We start from the raw sequence: 15342 nt of genomic DNA, 5'->3' as shown, positions 1-15342 counted from the left end.
GGCTTGCTCACAGAGGGTGACAGGCTGGCAGAGTTGCTGTAGAGCATGGGGGAGAGTGGAGCATCGTCGTCCTGGACATCATCCAACTCTGTGCTTGCCAGGATGGGCGACAGGCGGCCACTAACTGTGCTGGCGTTCGAATTGGTTCGTGAGCGGAAGTCTGTCCACGCGTCCAGCTCGTCGCTGCTGCGGGATGTGGGGCTGCCGGGCCACTTGGAGAGCTGGGAAGGGCTGTCGTCTGTTGACTCTGGGGCAGCCTGCAGGGCTGCCTTCTTCTTGGCTGCTCGGCCACGGCTCTTGGTGTACTTGTTGCTGTTGTCCATAGAGACAGCCCGTCGGCGGGGGGCCTTCCCACTCTTCCCCCCATCAGGGTTGATGATCCACCAGGAGCTCTTGCCGGTCCCCTCATTCTGAACTCGCATGAATCGGCTGTGCAGTGACAGGTTGTGCCGGATAGAGTTCTGTAGAGAGAGAAGGCAAAACACAAAGTGTGAGCCAGGATGGTTCAGTCCAAAACAGACATCCAAAAAAAAGATTCTTTAAAAAACCATCATTTTGGGGGGAATAGGAGGGCATCACGTATGTGCGCAGACATCAGAGGACACCTGTGGAGCATGTTCTTTCCTTCCTCCACGTGAGCACTTAGGTCGTCAGGTTTAACAGGAAAAGTTTTACCCACTAAGCAATCTTGCCAGGTCAGCTTTAATTTTATAGGCCAGCATTTTTATTTTTTTTTAAATAGCAAACATCTCTGTGACTTGGAACAAAACGCCAGGTTAAACAGGAAGCTTCAGGCTGGGAAGGCAGGGACACTGGAAACACAGGAGCTCACTGACACTGCTTTTCCAAATTCCCAAATTTTGTTGCACTTTCTGTAATTATGTATTTTTTCTTTCCCTTTCTTTTCTGGAGTCGGTGTTTCTCCGTTTAGTCATGGCTGTCCCAATAACTAGCTCTGTAAACCAGGCTGGCCTCGAGCTCGGAGATCTGCCTGCCTCTGCCGCCGCCAGAGTAATGGAATTAAAGGCGTGTGCTATCATGCCCAGCCTGTAATTATATTTCTCATTACTATAGTTCACACTGATAATTTATTACCATGCCACTCCCTCTCCATACTTTGCAATAAACCTCCAGCTCTCCGAGAAACAAGTCACCTTGGTGGCTATTCTGTTCTCTGACAGTCCTCGGCGCCACAAGAACAGGGCCTTCCTTCTTAAACACTGCTATCAGAGTGAAATTTTACTTGTCCCCTCTAGGGTCCATCCTGCCACAATTTCACAATTCACTGTTTAACTTCTGCAGCTATGGAAAGGGCGGCGGGGGTTTTCAGGGACCACGAAGGAGTAAGTCTCTCATCTGGAAGAATTTACATCATTTAGACATTCTGCACCCTCAGGAACTGCATGAAAGGGGGAAGAGTAGTCTGCTGCGGGGAAACCTGACAGACGCTGTGTCAGCTGGGTGGCCAGGGCTGCAGCAGCAGGGCCTAGCACATTGCTAGTGTACATCCTAGATAAAATGCACCGAAAAGGACAGCTTCTCCAAAACCTAAGCCCCAGACTAATCATAAGGAAAACGTGAATCCCACTTAATGGACAATTACAAAAGCCAGTTTAGTACTCCCAGCATCATCGCGGCCAAGGGGAGGCGAAGGGAATGTAGTGAAGAACTTCCTCCTGGCTTAGTGGATACACCCAGTTGTCAAGGATAATCAGGCCCAGCCATATCTCTGTCACTGGCCGACCACGTGATCTCAAACAAATCATTTTATCTGTCTGCAACAACAGCAGGTGGCCATCTTCATCATGGCCGTGATAGCATCCAGCCAGCCCTCCCTCCCTGGGTGACGTAACCATGATAGATGATAGTGCACTTCAGACACCAGTCACGCCATGCAGGCAGGCTTTTACTCCTCTTATGAAGTGCAGGCCCATAGTGAAGGGTATTTAGAGCCCAGGAAAGCCCACTCGAGTCTGTAAAATGCCTTATGTGCATGCAGCCGGAAAAAGAGTTGACGGTGTTCCCCACATCTGGAATAGCACCTGCAGGCCAGACGAGCTTTTACTGGAACGTTAAAGACGAAAGACATTGCCTAATACTGCATATTAAATATGAACAATTCTAAAAGTCACATTTAAAAAGAATTGGCAACTATCAACTGTATTTATGTAGAAGAAACAAATACATGTGTTCTACCAGATTGTTTTTAAAACACAGAAAGTCAACAGGATTTTGTCATAAGTAAATAACTCAAAATACACACGATTTCTAATGTACATTCCTGCAGTTCATATGCTGGGCAAAGAACACCAGCAATTATGGTCATGGCTGCCATTTCCACAACTGCATCAAGATGGGTACGGTAACAGGCAGCACCTTCAGGGCCCAGTGAGGCAGGTGTTGCCCGGGAGACTACATACCCTGCTCTTTTCACATTCAATTTTTTAAAAAGAGTAATGGCATGTGTACTAATGGTTCAGGAATTTTATTTCTTTGAAGCCGGATACTTTATGAAGTGGGTAACACTCCTGACGTGCACTTGCAGAGAGCAGGGCAGTCCCTCTTTCTGAGTACATGGGTAATTCAATGCATTCAATAAAAGCATCAACACAAACTTCAGGGTGAAGAGAGAGCTGGTCCTGGGGCTTTAGGGGCGCAACGCAGACATTCCCCTAACTCTTCCAACCTGTTAGCCTCCTTTGCTGTAAATTCTGGGAAGAGTTCACATGAACACCAAATGTTTACAGAAATGAGCAATCTTGGACAGTCAGCGATCCTCTATAATAGGAGACGATATTTGCTAAATGTCTTTTACTGTCACTAATTCTAAAACCTACCAAAAGGCCAATGAAACATTTTATGGATTTTCTGATAGCCATCTATGACTCTAACACCTAATGACGTATATGTATAATTTGCTGCAATCACAAGTGGCTGAAATTAGAGGTATCAAACTTCTGGAAGGGCCTGAAGCTTGGCTGGGAAGGCCAGCACCACAGGGTGACAGAGCAGGGATGGGTCATGAAGACTGGTCCCTAATTACAAAGTGGAGCTCTGAAGGCCTACCAGATCACAGCACCTCTGGCTTAGAGTTAGTTACTGCCTCCAATCCTTACCACAGGGCCGAGGCAGTGTAGCAGGGCCCCAATTTTGCACATGAAGGCTCAGCCTCTGAGATATGAACTATTAGAGCACACTAGCCAGTGCGCAGAAACCAAAACTGGAAGCAGGTTTGTCAACCTACTTGCAAAAATGCAATGCCTTCTCCATGGCCTTTCACGGGCCGACCAGAAGGTTAAAGGTAAGTCACCCTTGAATGTGCTTGTGCCAGCCATTCAAGAAAAGCACCCAAAGCAACTCTGCTTGGAGAAGAAAGAGAAACATAAAAAATATAATCTGTGATTTTATTTATGAAATACTTTGAAATTTAGAGGCCTCTCCCTAATCTTTGTAAAAAGGCATTTGGTTGTTCTGGAGTCCCCTTCCTGAGGAGAGTATGTAGTTCCTACACAAAGCCCACCTCAGTTAGAGCTGGCTTTAGTGGCCAGTCTTCACTGGGCTTTCAGTTTAGAGGGTTACTAATGGCAGAATGCATTCCCTGAGGCTCATTATCTAAGTGCCCAGGCAGGTTTTTCCAGCTACTTTATTACTAAGACAACACAAACAAAACTGGGCCACACCGCCCAGATAGGCCAATCCCAGCAGCTTCTCTCCCTTGCAGTCTGGCCACCTTCCATTTATAAAATCTATAATCTGAAGGAGGACACCAACAAAAGCCAATAAACGCAGTTCACCTGTCCATTACTGTTCAAATGCCCTTGCCCTGCCGGCTGGACGCTACAGATGTTATTTTCCTCAGAGTTCAGAAGTCTGATTAGCTTTCCATCTCAGTTTTATTGAAACAAGAAAGATTAAAAAAATAAAAAAAGGAAAGAAAGAAACAAACAAACAAACAAAAATGGCTGGGTAAAAGCATCAGGACCAAGATTTTTTTTTTCTTACACCTTCCTTGGTAACAAAGGTGAAAACCTCAGTTCTGTAAGACTTCCCACCCCATTAAAAATACCCTACTGTGGGCTGGAGAGATGGCTCAGTGGTTAAGAGCACTGGCTGCTCTTCCAGAGGTCCTGAGATCAATTCCCAGCAACCACATGGTGGCTCACAACCATCTATAATGAGATCTGGTGCCCTCTTCTGGCCTGCAGGCACACACAGAAGGAACGTTGTATACATAATAAATAAATAAATCTAAAAAAAAAAGAAAAGAAAGAAAAATACCCTACTGTGTAGGAGCAGTGGGCGCACACCTTTAATCCCTGTACTCAGGAGGCAGAGGCCCGCAAATCTCAAAAATTCAAAGCCAGCCTAGTCTATAGAGTGTTCCAGGATAGCCAGGGCTAAGCAGAGAAAGCCTGTCTTGATAAAACAAAAGAAAACACCCAAACCCAAATCACACCACCACCACCAAACTATGATTTTCCATTAATTTATGTATCCTTATAAGAAATAATTTCAATTTCTAAGGTTTTACATTAGTGTGGAGAATGGTAGCTGAAGATAATGAATAAATGTCTTGATAAAACTCGAGTTCTCTCAAGTATGATTTTTCTAATCCTACTTCCATATATAATTTGAGGTACACTATGAAGTTCACTTGGCCAGAAAACTAGGGATATGTTTTCCTTGGTCATCCCATCACCACATTGACCAAAGAAGCCCAGAAGTAACCTCACACCAAAACCTTATGAGCATCTCCAGTTACTGCAAGATAAAGCTTCTGATGAATTAAAAGAATGCCATAAGTATCCCTAGAAGAAACTGCTGCTTCATGGGCAAAGACGCCAGCTCTCCCTCAGTTTGAACACTGAGATTTATAAAACCTTAAGAGATGTCTGTAGTTCGGGAGCAAAGCTAAGAATAACAGCCATCTCATTTTGTGCCAACCTTCATGTCTATGAAATAGCTTACACTGAACAGGCCTACTAGACCTACTAGTAGGTCAAACCCCTACTAGATGTAGTTAACTAGTCATCAAGCTGGCAAACCAGGTCCCTTGATTGTGGCTGCAATTAGTGGCATAATGTTCCAGAGGTGTGTGGAGGAGGCAACCTGTTGGGATTGGCATTTCACAGTCATGCTGACTGCACTATGTGGGCTACTGCCTAAAGATCCCTTGGCCCGGCCTACCTAAAAGACATTAGCACAAGATGACTGCACTGAGTAGAATCTGATCATTATTCTCTTGATACAATGAACAGCTTTCTGTTGCTCACTGCTGATGCTAAGGTGTCCATGACCCTTAAATATATGCTAAACCATTAGAAGACAGGTGGACTCAAAACAGAATGGGAGCAAGAAGCAGCCTAGCGCTGCATATCTACCACTCACAGAGTGGGCGGGTAAAACAGCAAGAGAGGAAAGGCAGTCGCGGAGGGAGACAGCGATGCTGAGACAGGCCCCAGTGCTCCTAGCTCAGCCTGTCTTGCCTGCAGTCTGAACCTCAGCTGCCCCTGTGGAGAAGCCAGGATCAGAGGTACTTGCCCTTCCTCCAGGATCCTTGTGAGGATTACAGGAAGCTCAGCACGCAACACTCCTCATGCCAAGCACCGCTCTCAACAACTGACAGAAGCCACACACAGAACCTTAGCTTACTATTTACGTGTGCTTTAAGTCAAAACAGGACACGGTGGCGGCCTCCAAGAAAGAGTTACAAACCCTTTACAGACTTTTAACAGTTGTTAAGGTGTTGTGCCAGTAACTGGACATTTCTTAACTGCGACTACTCTGCCTCTGCTTCGGCTCCTTCCACACCATGTTTACCTTGTGGAGACTCTACTAACCCAGACACCAGCTGCATGTGCTTCCCCTGGAACACAGAGAGGGCTTGTCTGGAAGCAACATGTGGTATCAATTTATTTTTCTCAGCAACAATGAAGGGAAATCTACTTGCTTTAAAAATAAAAAGGTTGTGTAATTTAACTCTTAAAAGCCCTACTTTTTCGCAAAGAAGACAGTTCCTCCTCCCTCTCTCCCTTTTCTGGGTTGCACACAGAGAAAAAGAACGTGTTACAGTTGTCAACTCAGGAGCCCACTGCTCTTTAGGAGCGAATGGCTGGTTTCCAGAAGTGCTCATCTGCCCCTCGTGTGGAGCATGTGTTTTGTCTCAGGGCTTGTCTTGCGGGCGCTGACGATCTAGAACAAACTTGTTCACTGTCTGGATTCCAATGCTTGCTCCTGGTGAGCCACGTGTGACTAAAGTTGCAAGGACAGTTCATTGCTAATGGCGAGTCACTGAGGGCCACAACAGAGCAGCAGGGTCAGCTACAGGACAAGGTGCCTGGGAAGTGCCCGTGGCTGGGCTGAGTGGGCCTCTCAAAGGTAGTTTCAGACAAGACTCTTGGTCTCACTCAGTAGCAACTCTCCACTCTGGCTGCCTATTCGACTCTCCCAAGGAGACCTTCCTCACCCATGGCCCAGAGCTCTGATTCAGTAGTTGTGGTGAGGCCTGGACATTCTATTCCCCACCCCCACCCCCAGCTATCCCACTTTGTAATCAGGACCGGGACACTGAAACTTCCCTTTTAGCATTTCACTGACTGATTTAGCCTCCGGGTGCCCCGCCCGGGTCTGGTAACAGAGCAGTGAGCTCCTTTGGGTCCAAGTTTCCAAGACCAAGCTCCGGGCAAGAACCAAGGTCAGAGAGTAAAGGCGGTTAAGGTAATTATTTGAAAACCGAGGTCCAGATCAGCTCTCTGTTACAAGGCTGGGTATGGGGAAGGATCTTCGGTCTCATTCTGTGTGGACAGCTTCCCTTCTGCCCAGCACCTGGCAGCGAGCAGAAGGAAGCCCCGGACTGTCGCAGCCACTGCTGGGGAGCACCCTTCAGCTGACTACTCTCCAGGTTCTGTCTATGGGGACATGATGAGGAAAAGCAAACCCAAGTCTCAGGGAATAAACCTCAAGTGTGGTACCAGGCCTGAAAATAGAAAACTATTATTTCATATGTACTCTCTATAGTGGCCAAAAAAAATAGGCCTTTCGGCTTGATAAAGACGTAAATAAACCTTCATTAAAAGGGTTGTGCAATCAACTCTGATGTGTAAGACAAGTATGCCTGCTTTTACTCTTGCTCTTGTCTAACTAAAAGTCTTAAAAGTTTAAGCCATTAAAGGACCTTAAAAAACAAAGATGTTCTAAAATAAATATTGTTGGGAACTTGGCCGAAGGATTGTATTTCCAGCTAGAAACAAGATTTCCCGTTCAATTTGCTGACAGTAATTCTCTCCCCACAGCTGTCCTCTGGAAACAGTCTAAGTCTTCGCGCAGTGGGCCAGTGAGAGGAGGACTAGAACAGCCGTCCAATGAGAAGAAGCACAGCCCATGTCCACTCTCCACACCCCCAGGCCTTTCAGGTGAAGGGCTGGCTGGAGAAGTGAGCCCTCCATGGACTTGTGGAGAGCCGGCACTGTGTGAGTGGGTTTCTAGTGTAGATTCCATTTTAATATCAAAATAGTATACATTACTTTTTCACTGAGCAATTGTCTTTTCAAGCTATTCCACAGCTGTTTCTGCTCTTGGAGGGCAAGAGGGAACATTCCATTCCTCCCGGCCAAACTTGCACTTCCGGCACACACAGAACCCTGGCAGCCTTGCAACCACTGCCCACACCCACTCCCTGCATTACCCTCCCCGCCCCCAAGGCCTCCTACTTCCCACTCCACAGTCCAAGCCCCAGGTACACACAGCCTGTAAGTCCCCACAAAGTAGGTGAAGCGGCAGCATTGGTCAACTCTTCTCTTCCATGCGCCTCTCCCGAGATTTTCACACTGTCTCCCTCTCCCATGAGGGACGTGATAAATACAAGCTGCTGAAATTCCCCTTCAAAACCACACTTATCTAGCCATATAAAATCAGTGTGTCAAAGAATGTAAAGTCAAAGAATTACAGAACATTCCTGAAATTTATTTTGCAATGTACAACAAAATAATTTTATCAACCCAATCTTTATCTGAGATTTGAAAAAGAAGGCTACATCCTTTTCCAGTTTGGAAACCTATTTCATATAGAAACAGAGGGAAATGGGCATTAGAAATACACACCCAGGATGCGGGAAAATGTCAGAACATCTAGAATCACTTTCGTCACGTTAGGCAAGCAGTCAGAACAGGAAGCTTGATATAAAGGGGCAATGGGGAAAATGTGGGGCTGGGAAACAGGAGCCATAACTCTAGCGAGGGAAAAGGCGGACAAAACCATAGGCCACACCTAAATTCAACCAGCCCGTAAGCGGTGACAGGGCTGAGGCAAATTCAGACCTCCGGGCCTTGAGGCATAAAGGTTATACCACCCAGAAACACAACATAGGGTCAGTGTGTAGATACCCACACCAGCTGAAGGAATAAAGTACAGGGTGTAGGAAACAGATAAAGCCTAAGACAGGCAGACAGGCAGACACTCACGCACGCACATACCCTGATACAGGGCCTGGTTTATAGTGAGTGCTCAAAACACCCCCCCCCCCCTTAATTACTGCACTAGTGGGAAGGGAGCCGGATGAGATGTGACAATGACAAGGCCAGGGCCTCCCAGGGGCTATGAGTAAGTTTCCACCAGCAAGGCTGAAGCAGCACTTAGGCTGCTTCCAGTTCACAAGTCCCAGCCAGGGTATGTAGACATGGAGATGCATTCAAACATAGACTGCAGGTTCTACTGAAGGGATGGAAACACAGCAGAATGACGGTGTGTAGACTGTCATCTACACACGGATCAAGGCCTTGGCGGATGGCAGCTGAGATCCACCTGGGATAAGAGCTGTCTTTTCGTCTATCTTGGGAGGCTATGGGGCCTTCACTCCTCAGAGGCACTCACTCGAAGTCACAGAAAACGAACCACAGTTCCAAGACTGCTCCAAGCTGCTCCAAGCAACACCCTGGGAATTCAGCACAGTGTCTATTTCACCTGCAATCTGCAGGAAATGAAGTGTCTGCTGAGTACCAGGACCGCCGCCCTGGGCCTGGCCAATCTCATCTCGCTTTCTCTCGGCCACACACAGGAAGCAGAGCTGTAGAAAGGTTGGCCACCACAAGCCCAGCCTGCTAGCTGCCTCCAAAGCTCTTTTACCACGTGTTTTCTCAAGTTAAGTTCCTAAGCCAGCTGAGGAGCGACCAAGGAACTTGAAGAACGAACACTTTTCATGTTTGGGAGCTTCTGTGCTGAAAACTAGCCCCTGACCGAGTCAAGGCAGTGCTACCTGGCTGTCCTTGGGAGGCCTTAAACCAGGTCCTCAAAGAACTGGCACCGTGCCACAGATCCTCAAGCAGACACCCCAGGCAAATGTCTGCTGGTACACTGGACTAAACAGGGACTCCACTTTAGACTATTTAAAACATGTAATTAGCCTATTATTAAGCCAGAAAAGGATCAGCCTGCTTTAAAATTACGTGAATCTGAAAATATGATGGCCTTTGCCTGCCAAGTGACAATAGTCAGGACACTTCTGTTTAACCTTAACCAAAAACTCAAATGGAACTGCTCCCCCTTTGGCATCAAAACCTGCAGCAACAGAAACCACTGACAGCGCAGGCATAACAAAGGAATCTATCTGTGGAGGTGTTGTGGGTGGGATCAACCTGACAGCCCAACAGTGGCAATCCCGGGAGACTGATTTCTGCTCAAGTTCACAATCACCCCCTTCCCGTGAAACATCACATAAACACAACTGTTTCCAGCTCTTTGGATGCTACAACTCAGAAAACCTGTTCTCTGTTGTCTTGTTATTTCAAGAATAACATGTGTTTTCAGTAGCTCTGAAGCAGACGCCAGTGCGTAGGCACAATCAAACAGTGACACGCACTGGAAGACTGGGGAGGGAGAAGACACCTTTCTGAGCTAAAGGAAAAAGTTTGGGCAAGTACTCACACAGCAGACAAGTGTGTGCATCTGGAAACAGGCGATCTTTCAAGTGTCTGTGTTAATTATTCTAACACCATGAGTCAAGGTTAAAGAAGCCATGAAAGGAAACCAGCACCACACACCAAAGCAGCTAAAGTCGGCAACTGCGAACAAAAAGCTGCTGACGTTTCCTCCGTAGGAACGAACTGAACAACGATGTCCGCCCTGCGGAGGCTCAGGCCAACAGACCCCAGTCTCTACACAACACTAAAGCTCCGCGACCTGGAGCCTCTGGGGAGGGGCCTCCCCTGCTGTCTCTCCAGACACCCTCTACACTACAGCCTCACCTGAGTGTGCAGCTACCCAACACTGTATACAAGGTTTCACAGCATGCAAAAGCGGCTGACAACCAACACAATGATATCACTAAATATTGAAATGGAATAATTAATGATTCCAGGACACTGGCTGGGTACCAATTATACCGACAGATGAGCACTGACAGCTCCAAAATCCACATAAAATGACCCAATGAGAAAAGGGTACTTCCAAAGACTAAACAAGCACACACTAACATTTCAGTTTCTGGAAAAGCTTCCACTGGTCTGCTCATTCATACTTAAAATCTAGAATGTATAATATCAGATCACTCCCTGAGCTATGACGAGCTAAGGAGGTTGAATCCGCACAGGCTAAATCAGCTTCTCTAAAGACTACATACAACAGGAGTGTGTTATTTCAGTATCAATACACACTACATTCTAAGCCACTTCACATACTGCACAGTAAACCTGAAACTCCTAAAGCAAAATCAGTAGTAGTGTAATACCAATTGCCCAAAGGAACCCAAAGGGAAACCAGGACAGTCATACAAGAATCTATGAGAGCTAAACATGATCCTGTACACCGTTCTCTAGGATCTACCTGGCTAAGTACAGTTCTCACCCCTCACCAAGGAAATGTCTCTTTGGGACAGATGAAGTCCCTGACAAAAAAACCACAACCAATCAAAATGCGGAGTTGTAAAGCTCAGACCCAAATGACAGATCACCTGCACTCAAGGTTCAGGGATCACTACAGAAGAGGTGGCAGAAAGACTCTAAGAGCCAGCAGAACGGGGAGTTTGCTGTGATACTATGTCAGGCACTACACCCATGAAGTCTCGCCAAGATGGCTGCCTAAACATGAACTGAATGTGGCAGGGGAAGCCCACTAGGCCGCAACTATACACAAAGAACTACAGGCAGCTAAGGAATACTGAGAGCAGGAATAGTCTTCTCCAGAAAAGGGCAGACCAATGATTATCTAATATCAAACGGTCAGCCTTGAAAACATATATACACACGTAACATTATACAGACTGAGCGGGTTGTATTTATGTATTTAGGAATTTAGTACCCCCACATGCACACGAGCATACACATATGCAACACAATTGTTTAAAAAGACACTATGGATGGGGGATACATGGGAAGGTTTAGAGGGAGGAAATGGAGGGGGAATGATGTAATTACAATCTCAAAAAATATTTTCTTTTTAAAGAAAGGTAAACACGTAGTGTGAATGGAAAATTCCTGTGACCGGGTTCTTCCTTGAAAGACTGAAGGGATTTAGGAAGCTTTTCTCAGATCCTGCCAGTTACTGAACATGAAATAAGAGTCCAAGACAAGAGGACAGATCACAGGAGCTGTGGAATGGATTCACTGGTCCCACACATGGGCTGACACCGGAGACCCCCCGGCCATACAACAATTGCCATGGTAGAATCTAACTTGGCAGCTCAGCCGGAAGAGTCTTCAGCCTCCTTAAAGCCCATCATCTGGGTCACCTGACTTTCCAGCTCTTTCTGGGTCATCTGGCATTCCGGCTCTTTCTGGTGAGGTTGCTCACTTGCTAATGGGAAATGCATTGAACTCATAGTCCAACCAAATCCTGGGTCTTTACTTAAGATTTTAACAAATTACTGCATGCATGGAAAGGTAAGGTTAATCCCTTTACATCAAAAACAAAGGAAGAAAAATACCCAGGAATAGATACTGCCAAGGTGTTTTTGGGCTCCATGGTATTTCTTCAAGCAATGCACTTTCAGCTCTGAGGCATCATGTGAAACAGTATCACCCCACAGTATTAGCTATTTCTGTAGAAACAAGTCCATCAGGTTCTCCTAAACAGCTAAGACCTTGGAGTACATATGTGTCTTCCCAAGTAAGAAAGATAACCAAGCCCTGGTAATAGTAATTTGTGGACAGAAAGATGCAAGGGTACCAACCTCTTAAAAATGTAACAACCTAGTCTAGAAGATCCAATGTTGTCCTCCCGCCGCTCCCCAGTTGTCTTGTCTCTGCAAGGACTCTGTTCTGGATCATCATCCAAGGAAACAGCTTGAAAGATGATTGAGTGGGTCTCCTTCAATAGCTTATTGCCTATGATAAAAGCCTTAGGAACTCTACCTCAGGGTTTCTGGACAGCCTACCAAATGTGTAGCCATTAATTTGAGCCTGCTGGTTTCAGCAGCACCCTGTACTCCTCCTGTCCCCACTAGGGAAACAAGGCACAAAGAGGGAACTGGTGCAAAACACACTGTTGCCAGGCAGTAACCACAGCACTTGGGGAGCTAAAGCAGAAGGACCAGGAGTTCATGGCTAGGCTGGGTTATGTAATGGATTCCAGAGCAGCCACAGCTATAAGCAACATCCCATCGTAGGGTAGACAAAGGAGGGTGTCTGCTGCTGCTGCTGCTGCTGCTCCTGCTGCTGCAGGAATGGGAGTTCTTGAGACTCTGATTCCAGAGGTTTATGGATGAGAAAGCCCCACCTAAGGTTCCTGCAGTTCTCGATAGCCCACTATTTCAGATAATAAACTACTTGCAGATGCTTAACTGCAAGAGATGGCACCGGACAGAACGTTTCCAGCCAGCTTTCCTCTCTACCTTTTCATGAAGCAAAATCCCAATAATCAGATGCAGAAGGAGACAGCCATGGCTCAAGTACTTTGTGATCCTCTAGCCTGGCTCTCCTGAGGACACTTCAGTCTCTGTGACAGTAAGTTATGAATAAAGGGCAGGAGAAAGAGAAGAATCCTCAGATGCCATCCTGTTGCTGCACTTAACCCACACTGCTCACCAGCTCAGTTGGCTGCTGCTCAATGCTGTAGTCCTCTTTACAGACACACCAGTGGAATTCACTCCTTACCTTCCTATCCACTACAGGACATGGAGCAGTCCACCCTTGTCCGGAACACTGGGCACTCCATCTCAGGGAAATTCTCACCCTCCTTAGTCATTGTTCTATTGCTATGAAGACACACCATGATCAAGGCAACTCTTTTAAAGGAAAGCATTTAGCTGGGGCTGGCTTAGTTTCAGAGGGTTAGTCCATTATCGTCATGGCAGGAAGCATGGCAGTGCACATGATCAGGAGCTGAGAGAGAGAGACTCTGGGCTTGGCATGGGCTTTTGAAACCTCAAAGCCACTCCCAGTGCACATTTCCTCCAACAAGGCCACACCTTTTTGCCCTTCTAAAACCTTCTAATCCTTCCAAATACTACCATTTTTGGTGACTAAGCACTCAAGTAAATGAGCTTATGGGACCTCTTCTTATTTAAACCACCACATCACCCGAACATTTACCAAGTTTCTGTAGGGTCCCCATGTCCATCCTGGAGCACTGGCCATTCTGAAGGGAATCTTTTATTCTTGATTTGTCCGTGGGCTGCTCTCGAATTAACACCCACCTTTCCCTCAGGTGCGGTGACCAGTTCCTAGGACATGTCATGAATGTGAAATCCTAGGACTCCCTTCTCCCTCCACATCATTCCATCTCCCATAAAATTCCTTTTCATTCCTCTGATAGAATTTAGCAGTCTGGGATCTAAAGGAAAATGCACGAGGAAGTTTCTATAAACTGGTAACAAACACATGTAATATACAGTATACACTCAACTGCAAGTTTCTAAAGATCATTTTCTAGCATCGTAACTATGAACCAGGAGCCTTTGCTACACAGAGAAAAACCTCATGAAAACTGTTCACTGAAGCCAGACGTGTTCTGGTTCAAGAAAACTGGTGTTTTCTCTCCCCTTCCCTTTCCTCCTGAATAGCCTACTTCCACTTGGCAAATGGAAGAGTGCATTTACTATAGTGATTGCTCGCATCTGCTTGTCCAATGCCTCTGGAATGACACTGGATTGCTGCCAGATAGCCAAATAATGTGCTCTTGGAGAAATAATTATCAACTAAAATGCCATAAAATGGGCCAGTACTTGCAGTCCGCTTGTACTATGAGATATTTTGGCACCAAGTACACGCTTCCTTTGGTTACTCCTTACATCAATCAGAAAATTACTTTAATTTGCTGTGATGCTATTTGTGGACATGCATGGAAAAGAAGAAACTAGTCTTAGCCCACTGGACTTCAGCAGCAGGTCAGAGCACAGCATTCCAGACACAACAGCATCCAGAGAGCAGCCTAGGCTGGGTGGCAAAAGGCTGCAGATGGAGAATAACCAGTAACTACACAAAAGGCTGCAGACAGAGAAAACCCAGCAACTACAAGCAAGCCATCAAATTTTAGTGCTTCCAGCCTAGGTAACTACCAAAAGAATGTGGCAACAGCACCAAATTAAACCACAACGGGGTAAAGAGCTTTCATTCCATTTCTATGTTTATATGGGATATAAAAATTGGGGGGGGGATATCATTTGAACTTTTATGGAAAGCTATGACTTTTCTACATCCTACTTGCAAACTCTTTTACATGGTACCATGGGAGCAGGGGAGATAGGCTCAGTCAGTAGAGTGCCATTACCCAATCATGAATAAAGCCCTCAGTTTGATCCTCAGCACCCATGTAAAACCTGGGTGCTACAATGCAGGGGAGATGGAGACAGGAAGCCCTGGTCCTCATTAGCAAGTTACATGTCCAATGGGAGATCTTGTCTCAAAAATTAGGTGGTAACAAAAAAACAAAACCAAAACCAAAACCACCTAACATAGACCGATGGCCTCTAAACAGTATGTGCATGCATACTTACAAGCCATTCTCCTGCTTCAAGCCAACCACACAATCCAAACACAGTGAAAGAAGTGTTTTTAGTTAAGACTGAGAATTTTCTGATAACTAATAAAGAGAGCACTGGATTGGATGACGAGAGGTTAAGTGGGTGCAAATCCTTTGGGGGACCATTTTATCAGAAATATTGAAAATAAAACAATCGCTTTCTGTAGAACAGACCACTCCATTCTCCTTGATGAAGTGGGATGCTCCTCTGTATGCTGTGAATATATATTTTTTTATTACCATTGGCTAATAAATAAGCTACTTTGGCCTATGGCAGGGCAGAATATAGTCAGGTGGGAAAGTCAAACTGAATACAGGGAGACACCAGAGAAGGAAGATGTTGAGGTAACAAGCCTCGAGCCTCCGGGTATAAAATAACAGAAACGGGTTAAG

General features: G+C 46.0%; 1 protein-coding gene across 1 annotated transcript in view; it reads right to left on the bottom strand.

Moving 5' to 3' along the window:
• Foxo3 (forkhead box O3) overlaps positions 1-15342 on the bottom strand; it is a 93810-nt gene that overhangs the window by 18750 nt on the left and 59718 nt on the right. The window contains 4 exon segments of the mRNA XM_075944691.1: positions 1-50; positions 53-94; positions 97-194; positions 196-461. Of these exon segments, the coding sequence (XP_075800806.1) occupies positions 1-50; positions 53-94; positions 97-194; positions 196-461 (456 nt within the window).

This window comes from Microtus pennsylvanicus, chromosome 1 (assembly GCF_037038515.1).
Source record: "Microtus pennsylvanicus isolate mMicPen1 chromosome 1, mMicPen1.hap1, whole genome shotgun sequence".
Lineage (NCBI taxonomy): Eukaryota > Metazoa > Chordata > Mammalia > Rodentia > Cricetidae > Microtus > Microtus pennsylvanicus.
Note: the sequence above shows the minus strand (reverse complement) of the source record. Positions and strands in the feature narration are given on the sequence as shown.